This window comes from Gallus gallus, chromosome 4 (genome assembly GCF_016699485.2).
Source record: "Gallus gallus isolate bGalGal1 chromosome 4, bGalGal1.mat.broiler.GRCg7b, whole genome shotgun sequence".
Classification (NCBI taxonomy): Eukaryota; Metazoa; Chordata; class Aves; order Galliformes; family Phasianidae; genus Gallus; species Gallus gallus.
The window spans coordinates 82,778,437-82,797,386 of NC_052535.1; the positions used below are offsets into that span (position 1 = coordinate 82,778,437).

Genomic DNA, 18,950 nt, shown 5'->3' on the forward strand with positions numbered 1-18,950 from the left:
GCCATAAGAACACTTCTGAAAGAAACAGTTTAGGTTTAAGGAAAACAAATGCTGATTTGGTGTAAAGGGAATCCATGGTGGAGTCCAGATACTACTCAGATTTTGAGAGTAGGGCTTTAAATTGAACACTAAACATAAAAGCAGGCAAGAGAAGCTTCCAAGTAAGTAATTTCCACTGTGTTGCTACATGCAGCTAGCAGGTCCTCCGGTTGTAAAGGTTAAACACAAGAGTATCAGTGGGTTGATTGGCCTAGTGGCAAGTGGGGAAAAAAATTAAATATAACCTTGATTTGGCAACGATGAAATATATTTCAGAAACATTTCTTATTTTCTGCAATAAAGATGTGCTGAAAATGCCAATCAGGAATACCCCAATCTCATATAAATAAGGTGATCGTTGCAGTAAAACATAATAAAGCACAAACTCTAAGTGCTATCATTTCCATAAGATTAAGATCCCAAATTATTTTGGTTTGTTGCAAGCATCGTCTTGTTGCAAACATACGTTCAAATTCACATGTATTTATCCACTTCCTCCCTCCCCTAAAACAAGAAAAATCAAGCTTTTCTATCATTAGGTACCTTGAGGCCACAGATTCATCATGTAAAGGTAGCTGGGCCTGCTTGGCAATGGTCTGTGCAAGATCCAGTTTTCCCTCCTGTGCCAGATTTCTAAACTAGAGTATTTTTATGAGCTCTTTTTGTGAAAAAGGAATTTATTCCTTACTACTGACAGATTACATTTTTAGTGGCTGCCCATTTTATGATGCTCAATAAAACAGCTCCTTTAAGTGCTCTCACAAAAAGCAGTCACAGAAATGCTAGCCAGGTTGGGTCTATTTACTCAAAGTCAAATGATAACTAAACAGTGGTAATAGGCAAACTGACAATTAGTGTCTGTGAACAAAGAACTCCTGAGTTCCTGAAGTCCATGTGCCCTATGTGAAATCCACTCCAGAAGAAGGAAACTTGTAAAGAAGGCTGATACCACTACTCCAAGCCTGATCAAAATATTTTGCTTTTGTTACTTTCTTTAACGGTTACTACAAAGCATCTTTCTTTCCTGACAAAAGGAGGCTTTAAGGGCCAGAAATGACATCTGGTACATATCACTAACATTTCCCAAGAATCTGTCTGTAAATCCATCCAAATAGCATAGCATTGAACTGGAGATCTAACTCTCAGCTAAATGCAAATTTGGACATGCATTATTTTGGTTAAGCAGAAAACTGAGTAAAGCAACAGAAAGGCTTCACCTCTCTTGGACAGAAAAGCAATGAAAACAACCAAATTGCTTGTCATTTCAACACTAACAGCCAGTGCAGTGTGAGGACAAGATGTTGAGATGACAGTGTTCATGTCAAGTGCTGAGTGACAGCATCATTACTGAGTGACAGTACTAGTGCAATGACTGAAAATAAGCCTAGTCAAAGCAAACAAATGAAGAATGTCATCAACCTCAGTTGTGTTACAGCACGCCGTTCGTTGCTGAGATGGAATGGGAAGTTAGTTGTTCCAGAAGAACTTTGCCTGCTCTACCATTTCCACACAAATGGAACAGAATGAATAAAACCAGATCCTGGAACACACAAATCAGTGACAAACATAAAACAATGCAGCATTTGGTAACACTCTTTGAATCGGTTAGATTCCTTCCTATCTGGTCAGCTCTTCAGGGTTGTTCCAACCTCCACACAGCTGGTAGCTCAGTTGGTAGCTCAGAGATGCACAGATGTGATGGACAAGAAAATTTAAAGCCGAGCCCCACACCTTCAATGCTCACATCATTGTGGAGTAGACTTTTGGGCTGCTGGAGGGTGGTTAAGGAAAAAGGGTTCAGCAAGTTCAGGATTCACACCTATTCTTGCAAGCAATGGGTAATTTCTGAAAACAACCCAATTCTCCCTCAAAGTGCACCTCTTCGGATTACATTTCACTGAAAAACTGTAATATGACAGCAGTGCTTCACAGCCAGCCACTGCACTATTAGTCCAGGCTTAGAAACAGTACTTTCTCATTACTCAGGGTCACTATCACTGGGTTCTGAGCAGAAAGAAAGCTCTGGGGATCAAAACCATCTTGTTCAAGCTGGCTCTGTAAAGATTACTAAAACACAAGCATGGGTCTTTTCATTATCCTACATCAGACCCAGAGGGTGAGGTGTAGGGTGGGGTGCAGAGGGAGAAACACATATATCTGATCTGGAGTTTAAGAATCACAATTTATTAGATTATTTATATATCTATATATATAGATATATATGTGGAAGACCTGGCTCAAGGACTTTTAGGTACTTCTGTGACAAGTGGCTTGGAAGCAGTCAAGAAACAATGAAATGCCATTATATTTTTTAATATTATTATATAAAACACTATTTATAACATGGGCAACAATATAGAGACATATCATGACACCATATATATCCACAAGACAACTGCATCATGAATGTCTTATACTGTTCTGGCTGATATTTCTCCAAAAAGAAGACAGTGGAGATCAAAGCATCAAGCAACATAGCAAAAAGAACCAGCCCTTTACATCACACACATCCTGCTCCATTACAGAATGTCATGCCTGTAAGAAGTTTGCACTGACTCAAAAAGAAGCAGAGTTTCACTCCCCAGATTCAGTCATCTACAGCTACTAAGTACAAAGTCACCATCGTGAGCTCTAGAAACCTGAGTCACAAACTGCCAGGGGCTGAGTGCACTGCTCCATGCTTTACCCCTCTTTTGCACTCCCTGCTGACCCTTGCCCTCCAAGCTCAGATGCTGAATTAGATAGTTCTTAAACTGACTTGTCACAGCTATTTTTAAGTATCACTTTTGTCATCACATCAAGGTAGTATTTCATATTTGATTTGGATTCTTCCACCCATGCATTTATGAATAGATGTGAATGTGAAAACATTTTTTCCACCTGGGACACAAAAAATATATTGAGGCAACAGCTTGATGCAGAAAGCACACTTAATTTGGCCACTTCTGTACACAACAACAAGAAGCCTGGTACAGAGGAAAGCCTTGAACAAATACTTCAGCTTTCTGTAATTGATTTTGCATTCACTCTGAGACAGCCCATACCTTCTAATCTCCTCTGAAACAAGTACACTCTGTATGCTACAGGTGCTACGTAACATACAAGTAGTTCCTTAAAATACCATTTCTATGAGACATGAAGAATGAATGATTTGAAATCTCAAAGTAACAATTACTGCTGCACATTGAGAACAGTACAAACAAATTTTCAAGGTGTAGCTAAACACAATCCACTACTGAGGGCTAACGAGTAACAGTAGCTATGGAACCCTCCCAAAGAGCAGAAGAATTCATTTCTCTTGAGATGAAGAAATCACCCGGAAGAGATTTTAAGGTAACTCTTACTCCACTGGGATCCTACTGACAGCAGCCAGGAAGCCTGCCTTATCATTTGCCTAAAGATAGGCTGTTGTTGGGTTTTCAAAGCCTATTAAAAGAAAAAGCTATAGAGTCCAACTGCAGACACCAATTCATGTGGCTGTTCAGCTGCACATTTGACAACAAGTTGACCACGATTTCCTAATGACTGACGATGAAAAACAAGTCTTCTTCGTGGAAAAGATCTATTTATTTGACATCTTTTATTCCTGTACTTAAAACAAAACAGGTCATCTCGGGATCTGGCTGTTTTCTCCACTCCTAACAGCTATAAACAGGATAATAAACAGGATAATCAATTATTTGATGAGAGCAGCTCTCCAGTCTTATGAAGGGAACTTGTTGGTTTCTGCTCAGCTCTACTAATTAGATGCGAGCTGTGGCCAGAGCAACAGCAGCACCTCCAGTGGTGCCCATCTTCCAACATTAAGCACAGAAGCGTAAAAACCAGCAGATAATCCTTAGACTGCTTCTGTTCTACCCTTGCTTGGTTTCTAAATCATTACCATTCACTGGCAAAGGCACTATAACATTATGTAGTCATCAGATATAATGAAGTTGGCCAGAACAGTTTTTCTCTGTGAACACAAAACAGCAACACAAACACAAGACACAGACTAGTGGCATTTCTCCAGCAACTTGCAGCTGCCCCCCAGGTAGCCACTGCAAAATCGTTATAGATTGTGCTAAGTAGAAAGCAATGAACTGCCAAGTTTCTGGAACAATACTACATGAGGATCACAAGGAAACAGGATAGGAAGCCTTATGAAAGGTACAGCTTTTAGATCACATCCATCGTGCACAGCTGGAATCTCTAAGCTAGCAAGTATAGCAGCGTGGACCTTCCAGGTTTGTTATGGACACAGCGTTGTTGCTTTTCTGAGCTACTGCACCCATGCTAAGTAGTTATGTCAGGAAGCTATGCCAAATGGGCAAGCTGCCGCTTCCAGGCCCAAACTGCCTTATGCAGAGCAGGCTCAAATGTGCCAGTATAGTACACTGAACTCTTACTAGGGCTGCAGAGCACTGCAGACCGACTTTGGGATCACCAGCATAAGAGCTAGAAATATATGCACCCTCTCTATTTCCTGTGCAAAAACTCTTGATTACTTTAGGGATTAATCTGGATTACTTTGTATTCTGCATTAAGTAAATCTCTGCCATCCTCCTCCTAGCAAGTCCCCATCCATAACTGTTAGCACTGCGAGAAGGCAGCCATGCACGACAAGATCTAGAATAGAAGCATCCTGCCACTTCACATGAGCAGCACCACAAAGCAGGCAACTATCAGACTCAGTGGGTTTGGCGTTGACTCAAACATCCAACACATAATACTTCACAGTCAGAGGTGTTCTTAGCCCAGTATCAATGTAGTTCCTCAGAGAAGAAGCTGCTAATTGCTAAATCCACACTCATTAAAATAGGCCTGGATTTTAAAGAGAACTCCTTAGATGGAGAGATAAGGGAGTAGAAGGAAAGTGGTGAAATGCAGGAGGGCAGGGAAGGAAGAGCCATGATTTGTCTTCCTTCCCCTCCTTCAAACTGGGAAAGTGAAAGCACTACAGCTGTCCCTCAGAGGCCTGGGAAAAGCTGTGGTATCAGCAAAAATCTAATTCACATCAGAGCTGAGTAGATCGCATTTATTCCTGACTGAATACAGATTTGCAGATAGATTTTTAAACAACTTTCCTTTATGCTAATGAAAAATGTCCAAACAGGACAGCCCAACAACAGAGCAGTTGAACATTTGTTAAATGATATGCCTCCCACCTCAGCAAGATAGTAATCTGGTATGTCCATCAAACAGAGATATAATTACCTTACACAAAAGGCAGTATTTGAACCATGGCAATTTTTGCTGAATAAAAGAATGAGAGCTTGGACAAGAAGAAATCGAGGGAGAAAAACAGTCCAGAAACAAAACGGGACAAACAGGTTCTATATTAACTTGTAACCTACAATAAACACGTATCTAAAGACAAAATTTATCAGCTTTTACTCCATGGACATTTTTCCAATTTTTGCTTTGCAACCACAACCAAAAACATAAAAGCACAGTAAAACACACTAATTAAGCCTTGGGATAATGGCAATGAAACAACACTTAGAGCAGAAGCTTGGAACTTACGAGTATACTCATAATGAAGATATTACAGTTGTTGTCACAGAGAATACATTTTTAGCATCAGTCCACCTGTGGACAAACATGCTCCCTAGTATGGTTTTTCTTCCTTTAGTTTAAACCTGCACAGTTGCAAGTTACCCTTGAAAAAGAAAGAAGAGTCCCAGACTCTTCTTGCCCTGGTGTTCTGGGAAATAGCATTTACACACTTTGCCCCTGCCAATTTCTGATCAAGGACAACTCAGAGAACACAGATCAAACTTCTAATCTTAAACAAACTGTTCATCACAAAACATTTCAGGCCAGCCTTAATCGACAACCAATATGAAAGGATGATCAGGCTGAACTACTGAGATGGTCAAACTAAATATTGCCTTCGATTTAATTAATAAATAGTGTAATAATAAAGTTGTTAATGCTAAAGAATATACCACTTTTAGTTTTAATTTATGTTCACTTATTAACAATGAGCAGAAGGAAAAATTAAAACTATTGACTGTACCCATAATTTTAACCTCTGAGAAGTGATTTGGAAAAATCTAAGCCAGTTAGTATTAAAACATTCCCTGTAATAAAATGAAAGAAAATAAACTCCTTAATAAAAACCCTGACAAAGCTGTTGTTGATCATTCAAGGAATAATATGTTAAAATCATACAAATAAAATATTTTAGATGCTCCGAAGAGTGCTTATACAGATCTGTAAACTCATTTAAGTGGTTTTTATGAAAACAAAGGTAAACAAAATAAGAAATACAGCAGCAGTGTACATGGCTATTCTCTGCACGTGTATAAAGACTGAGTCAACATTTGTTATTAATAAACTTTCAGATGGCAGAAAAAATAGCTTTAACATTCATTTTGCATTTAAAGTGTGTAAAAACTGGACCTGTTCACCTGCCAAAGCACTGATTGCCATTTACCATCGCCATTATACAACACTATTGTGAATTACTCCCTGGGAAACTTAATATACACAAAAATATCCCTGCTTTGTGGGTTTGTTCTCTGAGACGAAATGAGTGTAAGCTGCCTTCCTTTAAATGAAGTCTATTAATTAAAACTGTAGAGGGAAAAGGTCTAACAGCATTCTTATTTTCAACTTGGTAAATCGGACTGAAAAAGTGAAACTTCTATTTCTGCCCATGTTAAAAAAAAATTTCAAGGGCAGACTAGCTGGATCGCAGATGTTAATGACATCAAAAAAGTATCCAGCATTTTCAACTAGTACAATTCAGTAGGTTATAGCAAGCAAAGCTAGGTAGGTCACAAGTAAGTGTAAAAACTACAATTGACCTGCCAAAACAGTTAAGGGCTATATGTGAATTTCAAGGCCTTCCAAGCTCCCTTGCCCAGGTGCACATCCTGTCTATGCTCTGGCTGTATCTCTGGATGAAGCTTCTCTTTCACCCATCCCATAATACTACATGCCCTGATCTCTAATAAGGACTTATTTTACTTATTTGGAATTGATTCAGGAAGTCCTTCGAATCTAGACAAAAAACATGGACCAGAACTACAGCGCATTGCTGCTTAGTCGGGACACTGAGAATACCACAGAAAGTTAACTATTCAGGTGAAGTACAGATGGAAACACTTAAAATAATGATTAACACATGAACAAATGAAGTGTCAGTATGAATAACAAACAAATGTAACAAAAGAAAACGTTTTTAAAAAGTACCTTATTTTCAGGGGAGCTTGAAGTCTTTGACACCAACGCTGCTTCAACAAGACCCTGCTCAAGTAAGGAGTCATATTTTATGCTTCTTTTTCTGTTTCTCCTCTCCTTGTTTGTTGTTTTTTGTTCATTTTCCTCTGATTGAGACACATCTGCACCATTGTCTCCACAAATGGAAGACTCAAACAGAGGTTTTCCATTCATGTAGGTTTTAGTGATTTTCAGCTTGATTTCTGGAGAACCATTCTTGATAGGAGTAGTGTTTGGTGGTGTTCCAACTCCTTTTATTTCCTGGGGTTCAAAGCGCAGCTTGGCATCCTGGGCCCCGGACTCGCCATTGAACACACGAGAAGTTAGATCTTTCAACTTATCAGCTGGGATGAATGGAAGAGCGTCGTGGCCGTTATATTTTTGCATGACACCTTCCTGTAGAGTGGCAGAAAGTTGTGCTTTGCCCAAATAGACAGAACACTCACGATTCACTTCACAATTCTGAGTTTTCCCATTGGTATTTCCAAGGATCTCTGGTACTTGCTTCATTTTTAAGTAGTTAATTTTTCGAGTTAAAAGTTGAGAACTTCTTTTGATGCTAAAGTCCATCCAGCCCAGATGTTTCCAGTCTTACACTGCTATACGAAGACAAAAAAAAAAAAAAGAAAATATTCTTAGCAATACAGAAATGAGAAAAACTGCTAAGTATTTAGATAGAGATGTCTCCAACAGTGCAACATTATTTATTCAAGTTGTACTAATAAAAAGTGTTGCTCAGAAACTTCATTATCAGAATACTTTAATACCTGTTAAAAATAGAAATACAACAGAAAAATGCCAAGAAGAATAGATATATTATTAGTATTATTAAAATAAAAACATAGAGCAAAGTCACAGCTTTCATTTTAATAATCTATTATTGATCTACATCAGGGCACCACCCATACTAATTACTCAGGAGTACTGCGCTGTTTAAATCAAGTAAGACTTAGACACAACTTAATATTATTTATAACAATGTAATGAGTTTAGTTCTCAGAGGTTGCACCAGAGTAAAACCCCACAGGGCTGTATTACTGTAGTACTACACCATGGACAGCAGCATGACAAGCTTCCCCACCTCATTCTAAGAGCAGGCGCTCAATTTTCCATGGAAGCATCCTGAGGAAACCACCCTCACAGCTCAGTCTTTCACCATAGCTCATGGATTTCTGACTATGAGAATGAATAAAAGGCCGTCGCTTTGTTTCATAAACATCAGCCCAATAGGAACCAGCTCATCCTACAAGCTCATGGATACACTGTGCAAAATACAATTTCTCAAATGCTGTTATTGTTACTAAAAAGCTGAAACTCCATTATCTAACAATGTTTTTTTTCATACAGACATTTGGAAAAAAAAAAATGCAACAAGCCAAATCTACAAATCTATCATCAGCCCCAGGCAGGATTTCTGACTGTTGTAAAATCTAGCCCTGCCTATTTCACCTTTATACCATCTTAGCAAACAAACATATCTGGCAGAAAGATTCCTTTGAGCAGGCATTACCTCCTAGATCAGGCAACGTAATCGTTTTTTGCATATAAAATTCATATGCACAGACTCTTCACATTAGCAAGTCCAGTATACATGATATACAGAAAAACACTGCCATTAATATTATAAAATCTCAGCACAATAATTGAAATATCTATGCTTAAGGTAACCCATTTCATGTACGATAAAGCCCAAGAAGCCAAGTCACTCCAAATCAAAGATTCATCACATCCAATCTCATGTGTCTATCTCCATACAAGCTATACAGACTCATCTGAGAGATTCAAGCATGGGGTTTAAGTTACGTTCTCCAGGGACAAAAAGTAGCCTGAAAATCTCGCATTAACAAAGTAAGGAATAGCAAGTGCACCTGAACTCCAAGAGAGAAAAGGTTTTGACTTTTTTTTTTTTTTTTTTAGCCAGGTGAAGTCTGAATTAACAGTAAAATCTCTGATAGTATGAGTAGAAACTAGTCAAATGTACTGTTTTCACAGAAGAATCAGAAGTAAACGGGAAAACCTAACCTTCACCAGAGCAAAACAAAGAACTCACTAAATCAAAACAGCACTCATGCAATTTTGCAAGATCTTCTCTAAAAAACATGGACAATGTTTAAAAAGATTCTCAACCCAATTAATAATATGACAATGTTTCAAACTGTAATTCAGCAGATTTAACTAAAATCACATTTATTTTAAGTAACCACTGATGACAAATTCAATAAATCTTAGCAGAAAGGCCAGCCCATTACAGAACGTGCAAGGCTTACACTTACAGAAATGACAGCAAAATAGCTTAAAACAAACAAACAAAAACCCCTAAAACACCGAATTTTTAGAAAATCGCCCAGATTCTTGATAGAGTAAACCAGAAAGCAAACCAGAGATTTGATCTCGGCTTCTACATTCAATCTATCTAAAAAAATAAGCCTACACAGCCTGAGCAGCTGTGAATGTGGTGCTCCCTTTTTTGTGGCTGTGGACGCCCTCCAGTGGCTCTCCGGATGGGCCAGAGCACCAAATGCCACAGCTCACTGCTTCCTTGCCCAACAGGAATGCTGCAGACCACAGCTTCTCATAACATGACCAGCACCAAAAACGTCTTGTGCAACTACTTCAAATCCATGAACTAAGCAGTAACTAAGTAAGTAAATAAGTGGCTCCATTAACTGCTTACCAGGCTCTGGATTTCTGAATCAAGATGTCTGCATTTTGTAACACTGTCATTTTCCATCTGTAATTCTACTAGCATTCTTTTTTATTCCTGCTTATAACTCATATTTTCATTACTTATTTCCTTAAGCTAGAAAGCCATCAAGCTGGAGGCAGACCAGGACAACTGAAAAAAAGCAAGAACTAATCAAATCAGACTATATTATTAGTGCGCTCAATATAAAAAGCTGGATGAGCTGCAGAAGTGACAGTTGCAGAGTAAGGGTTTTGGTTAATGACTCCCAGTAACATGGATCACTTTGAAAAGCTGAATGCACTGAAACAGACTCCACAAATTGCAGGAGCCTGAAGAGAGAATTCCAGGTGCATGACTGGTAAAAAGAAGTCAGTGCAGCCAGGTCTACAGTAAATGCGAAGATGAAGACAAAGCCCATGATCTGAGTCAGAAGGACCATCACAACTGGCAGCATGCAGACTTTAGAACATGAGAAATAGACTGTGATTGTACAAAGAATAACTGAGTCAAATGAAGTGTAGAGGTAGAATAATGATAAAATACAAAGATAAAATACAAAATACCCAAAGCAAATAAAGTCAAGTAGCCCCATGATGGAGATGAGACTTAGTAGTAGAAAGAGACTTAGCAAGTAGAAAGCAACTTGCAGGTCAGTCACCATTTCTAGGACAACCCAATAGAAGAGAAGGAAACGGTCAATTCACCTGTCACACCTTTAAGTCCTTATCTTGAAATAGAAACTACGCTGTGGGATTCTGTTAAAATGATGAAACCAGGCAATTTGCACTCACAGGAATAACAGAGGGCCTTGGGAAAGAATGGCAAATTTGAAGCTAGTAAAATTTTGCAGAATTTTTGCTGTCTTAAATTCATGGTAGCACAATACCATAAACAAAAAGGACTGAGCGTTTTGTGAAAAGAGGACAGTAGAGCAGAGATGAAGAAAAGGAAAAGAAAAAACGATCAGCAAAAGTTACAGGCTGTATTTAGAGCTTAGAATTAAGGCAAGGAAAGCTAGAATTCAGGACATGAAAGGATGAAGTGAGATAGATCACAGAAAAGATGTGGCTGATCAGAGTTGTAAGAGTAAGGTCCTGAAGCAGCTCAGCATATGAATAGGTTTTGTGGTTAAATTAACTTCATTCTTAGACAGACGTATCACACAGAAACAAAAGCAATCCCTTATCTTTTTCTAGATGACACTGTATAGAAAAGGAAGCCGGGGGGAGGGGAGGGAAAGGCAGGACAATAGCACCATACAGTAATAGCTGCTAATGAGCTTAAGCTAGTAGCGTCCCATATTGACTGTCTGGTGACCCAACAAGTACCATTTTCTCTAATGAAGAGGAAAAAACATGAGAGCCAAGAAGTCTGCTGAATAAACATGGTATTTTGGCCTGTGAACAAATAGTTTTCAGTAAGCAAAAGGGGATATGACTTACCAGAGAAAGGTCTCTAGATATTTTACTGGGACAAAGATATGTCCTGGTAGTGGCTTTGTATGTACTTTCACAGTTAAACACAGGTTTTACGTAAGACAAATTATTTTGCAGACAATTTAAGTGGTTTTATTAATTACTTAAAGGTCTGTCATCTGACAGGAGCCATGAGCCAAACAGAGTTTCCCTGCATGTCACGTTCTTCCTTTACTGTCCAGGCCACTATCAATTATGTGATATTTATTATTCACTTCTTCCACATCTGCTTCAATTTCAGAAATGTTTTTCTTGTGTGTCAGAAATAATGGAGCAGTCCATTCTTTCCAATTTGGTCAAAGGGAGTGAACAGAGTAAGCAATCAACACCAAACATCACATGAAATGCCACTTCTGTTTTGTCTTACGTGTTTTCTTCAAGTCATTCCTCAGGTACACAAATTTACAGTAAGAGAACAAGCTATGTTTACTATCCACACATCAGGTTTCAGCTGGTATTAAAAACTAATAGATGGCTACTGTTTGGTTTTTTTCTTGTAATTTTGTGATAAGTCCTCTCCATTCTCTCACCAATTTTAAGGTCAAAGGCCTTAAAATTCCTGTTTTCAGATCAAAATTAGACATAATACTTAAAGATGAGCACAGTTATAACACATTCTGCTAACACAGCTGAAAACCTGCAATGTGCTCATTCCTACTACCCCGTACAAAAGAACAAACCAGAATATCAAATAGGAATAAAATCACATGACATACTCTCTGTCATGCATTACACTGTAACCATTCTGCACTGCATTAAAATAATGAAAGGTTACTAAAGGACTACAAAACAATTTACTTTTAGGAAAAAAAAATGTAAAACTGAAAATTGCATTGTGGATTTGCCAATTGTTGTTATAAACCAGCTCTATCCTGCAAATTCAAAAGCATTATCTCACAAAGTAACAGATTACCAGAGCAGCTAATAGGTAACTGAAAATCATTATACCAAAACTTTCTAACAATTTAGCAGTCTTAGAAATGTCTAGAAGACTGAGAAAAGTAAAAACGTCCGTACAGAGAGACCATTTTAGTTTTAAAAGCACCTGAAGAGCTTCATTAATCTTGCAACAATGATTCCAGTTAACCTGTCAGCTGGCAAAGCTGACCAACAAGGTATTTTTAAAGCAGTCCAGGAATGTTTCTTCATGCTCACGGAACAGAACAATGCCTATATAGAGACTTAGTATGCATTTATACAAGGCTAAGCTTATTTTGAAAACTGAAAAGTTTAGAGTAATCAGTGTACTAACAGTTGCACTTGTTTGCCACCAACTTTTTTTTCTTTTTTAAATTAGCATCAGTGGTTTTTTATTTCTTCTTTTTCCCAATGAATAAAATTTCAGAACTTAATTGTAACAATCTGTTTTCATTGACTGAACCAAGTATTCACTGCCTTCTCCTGAAGGCAATAGGCAATACCAGCTTGTACAAAATACTAGCTTGTACAGTTAGAACTGTACAATGGCAAGTAAACAATTTCTTCACTCTAGATGTTACTTGCTATTGCTAAAGGAAGCTTACAAAACTGATTAACTTAACATTTTGTTCCTCCTCAGAAAAACTTTTTGTAACCAACCCTTGCTGCTGAGGATAAGCCTAGAAGATTCTACAAAGGGACTCTTCCCCATTAATCTGTTTTCTTCAAGATGACAAGAAAGATTATTTTTTTCACTTCTGAAGAAGCTGATTTTTTCCTCCCAAGGGTGGGTGGTGAAGGAAGAGGGATAGATGTGAGCAAATTCCTCTAAAATAAGGCATTTTTGACTGAAGCGAGATTGTAGATCTCTTCTTCATTTGCAGGACCACAAATGAAATAGAAAAGAATTGCTGCTTCTCTAACAATAAGCAGAGGGGAACATCAGTGCCTAAAATAGTAGAAACCACAAGGTTTACCACCAGGATATGATAGAATGGGTAGCCCCCAACAGATGCTCAGCAAGTGACACAAAAAATTCATTATGTTTTCAAATGTGTACTTGACACATTGCTCTTTTCTGGGGGGGTTCCAAATGGCTCAGCTTAAAAGAAGGCTGCTCCCTGGCAAAACAGCACTCAACAATACACCACAGTCAGAATGTGTACAGTCTAGGTACTTGCTCACCAACAAAATGTCTCTCTTAAGAGGGCCAGAATTGTATTTCTGACTTCTATTTTAGACTGGGAATGAAGAGCAAATGCAGTCTCAGATAACTGAGCACTTACTTGCACAGCTCCTTCTTTATTTATGCTGTTGTGTTCTTTTTCACCTGTCCTAAGCCTATCTTAATTTCCCACTCCTCCCTTAATCTCTATTGCTTTTTCTTTTCAGCATCCTACCTCTGCTCCTTGCACCATGAGCTTCAGGACCTGGATCTTCTGGTTCTACATAATATTCACTGCTGCAGATTAATGCACTCTAATTTGTTTGTTTCCTCTTCACTGTAGCCAGTGATTCTGCCCTTTCTCCCATGAAGTGATGGTAGCATAGTAATTGTCTGAAGCCTTGCTGTGAGCACCATGAAAATTTCTGATCATGCATATCCTGAGGAGGGATGATCAAATCTGGGATGACATCACAAAATAAGTTATCAAAGTAATGAATTAAATAGCAGTATTACCAAAACACTATTTGCTACAGCTCTATAGAAATAAACAGATCAGTTCAGTTGCCCAGATCAGATCACGACTAATTTTAATAAAGAAGATACATCCATTTCGTATGGACCTTCTAGAACTCTACCTACCACTGCATCAAAACCTGTTCACCCAAGTAGGTAGATTTAGATGCCAGAAGCACACTCAGTGCATTGCAATCATTCTAAAAAGCACTGTTGTGCCACTAGTGATACATGAGGTCTTGTCAATGGTAAGAAATTGTGAATTGTATAATCCTTAGCACAGAGCAGTATTTGACTGTGTCTTCTGTTTGTACAAACAGAGACACAATGAACTGATAACGCACCTCTAACATGGACAGGTAACTCTTGTAAAAATAAACAGAACTTCTTCCACCCAGCATATTAAATTTCATGTTCTGTAAGGGAAAAAAAAAAAGACAGGTAATACTGACTTGACTGCACTGTTTACTGATAGACTTGCATCTATCACCACATCTGATCAACATAAATACGTCTATAATGTACTCCTGGTCACACAGTGCTAATGCTGGTGTATTTCACAGGTATAATGTACTGTAACTATATACATCCAGTTCTGTTACATATTCCATCAATGCATTATTTCAAAGCAAACTAGCACACGCATCTGGCAGACGTACTCAAACCAAGCCCAAGCTCACAGGAGTTTTGGAACATTAGACACTTATCAAACAAATCCAAATACTTCCTAGTAAGTGGCCCTTCTGGTTGGATACCATTTGAAGTATGAAGTACTTTCCTGTGCTTTAATGTACTTTTGCCAAAATGCATTACCAGCATTCCCACGGCTCTTCATTCCCTACTTTTTTCTACTTAATCTACATCAAGAATGTCTCCAGAGCAGAGATTAGTATGACTGTTACAGGTAAAGGGAACACAATTTGAAGCAAGTTTTAGGTTTCTGCAGATATATTGTGGGTTACCCATTCAACATGGAGACAGAAAGATAAAGCACTTTTCTGTCCAACAAACCAGTTCCTTTAACCTTCTCACCCACTTCCCAAACCCTGCCTTTTAAGAGTTTACAATGGGTATTTTTTGCCATTTTTGCTCTCCTTTCATTTAGTATAGCATTAGTTCCTGCACATTAGTTCACTGCCTTATTAACTTTAATTTTTTTTAGAGAAACTGAGGTGTTCATCAGAACATCCAGAGTTTCAACTGCAGAAATATTAAGCAATTGTAGTTGCTGTCATTAGTTGACGAAGTTCTGAAGACTCAACTACCACTACCACTTCAGAGCCAAGCCTTCTACTACTGAACAGATACTGCACACACACTTTCTTCTTTACATTTTGAGCCTATTACTTTTTACTTCGTTAATGATATACCTTGTTTCTGTACTAGTGCTGAATCCTGGTCATTTTCCAGACTGGATCACAGAATTCATTTCCATTTTATTCAGGAGTGCTACTATACAAGAGCTTCTGATGGCCTATATTTTGCATCCATAGAAAAATCCTATCTTTAATTTCATTCTGAAACGTCTGATTGAAAGTTCTTGGCAACTACTCCATATAGCAAAATTATCCATATTCATATCTTTCATCCTACACTGCTCTCCAAGGTTAGTCTTTTGGCTTAAATCCCACTGGCTTTATTACCAGACTAGAATCTGGGCATTCTTTACTACAGAGACAACTCCCCAATTTAGATGTTTATGAGTACCAGCACAGCCAGGTTCTTTGCTCCGATGGCATCTCACCAAGGCTGGCAAGTTCCACAATTGTTTATCTGATACATCATCTTGTGAACTTCAGCTCCACAGACTAATCCATGCCACAGCAGGAACACTTACAGTTCAACATATTACAATGAATAATAAATGAAATGGGTCTCAAACACTATGATGGGATGCTGTTTTACTGCATCTTCTTCCTATTGCTTCTTTTAATCACTAGCCTTTCAAAATATTTCATACGGAGTTCGGATCACATTTCTAATAAAATCTTACCTAACATCAGCTTTCTTTCTTGAAAATAATCTTGTCACAAAATATTCATCTTCTGTCCCCTGGTGTATCTATTATTTAGCAAGGCAGAACCTGGAGAAGGGGACAACATCCACTCTATTATGTTTTTGATCATGGCTAAGAAAAGATGGAATTCCAATATTAGCCCTCAAGGCTAAGTATCTTTAAAGATAATTATTTTAAAATGCAAGTTTTCTAATTTGTTATGTGTTTTAGCACACATGGAAGACATCAGTATTTAATTACGAGGTACAGACCAGGAAAGGTTTCACAAAGACAGTTAAATGCCCATCTCTGTTGGCCAACAGAGCAAGATCACCCTGTGCATGAAAGTCTGCTCCAATGTAAGAACTCCTTATGAAGAACATACATAGGCCTAAAAAACACTGAAATATTTGGCTTGCAGAAGTGTTTTTTTCCCCCTTTCTTAGCTTTGTATTTGTGCTACAAAAGGACACAGGTAGGAGAAAAGTACCGCTTCAAGCTGTAGTTTTTCAGTCATTCACTCCAAATATGGATGAATATAAAACAGCTCCAATTTGTGCTGGGAAGCTGAATACCAAAGTTCAAAACAAGACTGAATGGCTATCTTGCACCAAGTTAAAAACAGGACATGTTAAGAGGATGGGGACAAAACTGGAAATTGAACCATCACCTGTTGAGTAATCCTTGTAATTTAACATGTGCTTTAAGTTATGTATTCTATTACCTCCAAATTATGTCAACTACCAGAATCTGTAACGATGTCCAAAGTGAGGATACTCTGAAGTACACATGGGCCAGCACGTCACTTTTCCACACCTGTCAATTTAATTTCTCTGCCATGAAACACTCAAATCAAGGTTTTCAAACATCTCCTCCCACACACAGCTCATCACAGTGGAAGCTGCCCTTAACATCATTAAAAAGTAGAGTAGAAAAACCTTACTTTTGCTCCAACCATGATTAAAAGGTATTTGCTGCACACAAAAATTAGGCTTTGGAACAGCCTATTTCATGCCTCAGACAAAAGCAGCTTTTCAAACACACCAGAGACTCAGTAGATTACCTGGTGCTAAAGTTTAGAGTTACTTGTGAGCACAGTGATGCACAATGGACTATGTGCATTAACCTCTCATCACCAGACACACGGTATAAGCATACATGGCTCATTCTCCAGGAATTCTGGGTATTTTAATAGTTTGCTGATCCTCAGAAGGGCAGCAGAAGAGAGAATGATCGAAGTTTCCTTTATAATGTGTTCCAAGTACTTCCTACTGATGCTAGAAAACACACACAAAAAAAACCTATGCTGGCCATCATCAACTTGATAAAATGACTCAAAATAGTGCCTGATATATCATTTTTGTAATTTCTGTCAGTGCAAATTGAAAATTTTAGATACATTTATATAGCTGTCTTATCACCTCCAATGACCGCAAGTCACAGAGAAGCTAATCTGTAGGGAAGGGTTAATTCAGGTAGTTTCTCTCGTCCTTTAAAAATATTCTCAGAACCAAAGTCTTCCCAGTAACCATTAATTATACAAGATCACTAACCGACCCATTTGAAAGGCCACTGGATTTACAAGCTGCAGGGTGACTACAGACATGCCAACAAGGATCTCCTCACCCTGCCCCCAAATCCTCCACAATTATTTGCCGAAGGAAATCTGGACTCCTGTGCCAAGCTCCGATGGGAAATTTTTTTTCTCTCCACTTTACCACACGGCTCCATTTACTCCACTTATCCTGCTTGGCATATTCCCTCTCCACCTTCTCATTTACACCACCAACACGTGGGTACATCCTCAGGGAATGCATTTTTCAAAGCTATATTCTAACTGGAAAGTGATGCCTCCTAGAATCACGGACTTACTTATCCACTTAGATCCACTTCAGTATCTCCATTCTTTCTTCACCCAGAGGCTGAATAAAAGAATTATACCAGATCATATTTACTCAACCATAAGGCCATTGCATTTGTCTTTGCAGAAAATGAAAGACTTCAAACAGTACGCCACAAACACAGCATTAAAAAATGCAGTCATCATCTATGGCTTTATTACTATCTCCATCACACGTTTCTCGGTGTATGTCTGTTCAGTGAACATTAGGGTATCTGCTGCTTTCTGCAACACCCTTTAATGGTGCTTCCCATTGTGCAGCACAGTGCTTCCAAGGAGAGGCAATATTTTCCCCCAGAAAAGGCAAGGTGCTTTGCCTCATTCTACAGAGAAAACAACACATGCAATTTTCACACATCCAACCATCTTCTATGCTTAAAACCTGAGGGACTCCTTTGCAGTTATGTAAGCGGGAATGACCAGAGGTGATCAAAACGCTGCGCAAATAGCACTTGTATCGTCTGATCATAAACTGCGTCCTTGATCCAGTAATCTGCCCAGAACAGGTGAACTTCTATATACGCACGGTTACCGTGCAGTCAATAGGCTTTCACCGACCACAAGGAAAGACATGCATTTATCAGCCCACAGAAATAAGGCCTTGCCTTGCGAGCATGCTGACACCGGTGGAACAAAAAGCAGGCTCAGTGCAAAAAGTGAGAGGTGAACGGGCCACAAACAATAGGACACTGAAAAACAACCCCTTCTTTCCGTTCAGATCCTGCCTTGCTAGCGTGGTATTTTGGAAATGAACTCAGACATATACACAAGTACACACACACATATATACGTACAAGCCTACATCCACACAGATCGGTTTCATCACCCAAATGCTAGAAAGCAACCCCCCTCCCCCCCAACCCCAATCATTTTTGCTTCCAGTCTAAATAAAAAGTTTTTTTTTAGGTTGTAATCACCAGTCCTTTGCATGCAGTCGTAATTTAAATGCAATACTCTCATGTGCACAGCAACCACAGGCTTCACAGAAAGCATGCAGCCCTACTGATAGTAAAATACGCTATTTTCCTATTCCTACTAAAAGGAAA

At 38.6% G+C, this 18,950-nt stretch overlaps 1 protein-coding gene across 10 annotated transcripts in view; it reads right to left on the bottom strand.

The window, feature by feature from the left end:
- The window catches only part of WHSC1 (Wolf-Hirschhorn syndrome candidate 1), a 102,298-nt gene that overhangs the window by 54,026 nt on the left and 29,322 nt on the right, over positions 1-18,950 (bottom strand). For 6 of the 10 annotated variants that reach the window (XM_015286001.4, XM_015286006.4, XM_015286005.4 and 3 more), the window contains exon 2: positions 7,222-7,847. In XM_015286001.4, the coding sequence (XP_015141487.2) occupies positions 7,222-7,818 (597 nt within the window). In that variant the 5' untranslated portion in view covers positions 7,819-7,847. Of the gene's footprint in view, positions 1-7,221; positions 7,848-13,727; positions 13,953-14,352; positions 14,425-16,001; positions 16,092-18,950 lie in introns of all 10 variants that reach the window. The other 4 variants (XM_015285998.4, XM_015286000.4, XM_015285996.4 and 1 more) reach the window with 4 other exon arrangements.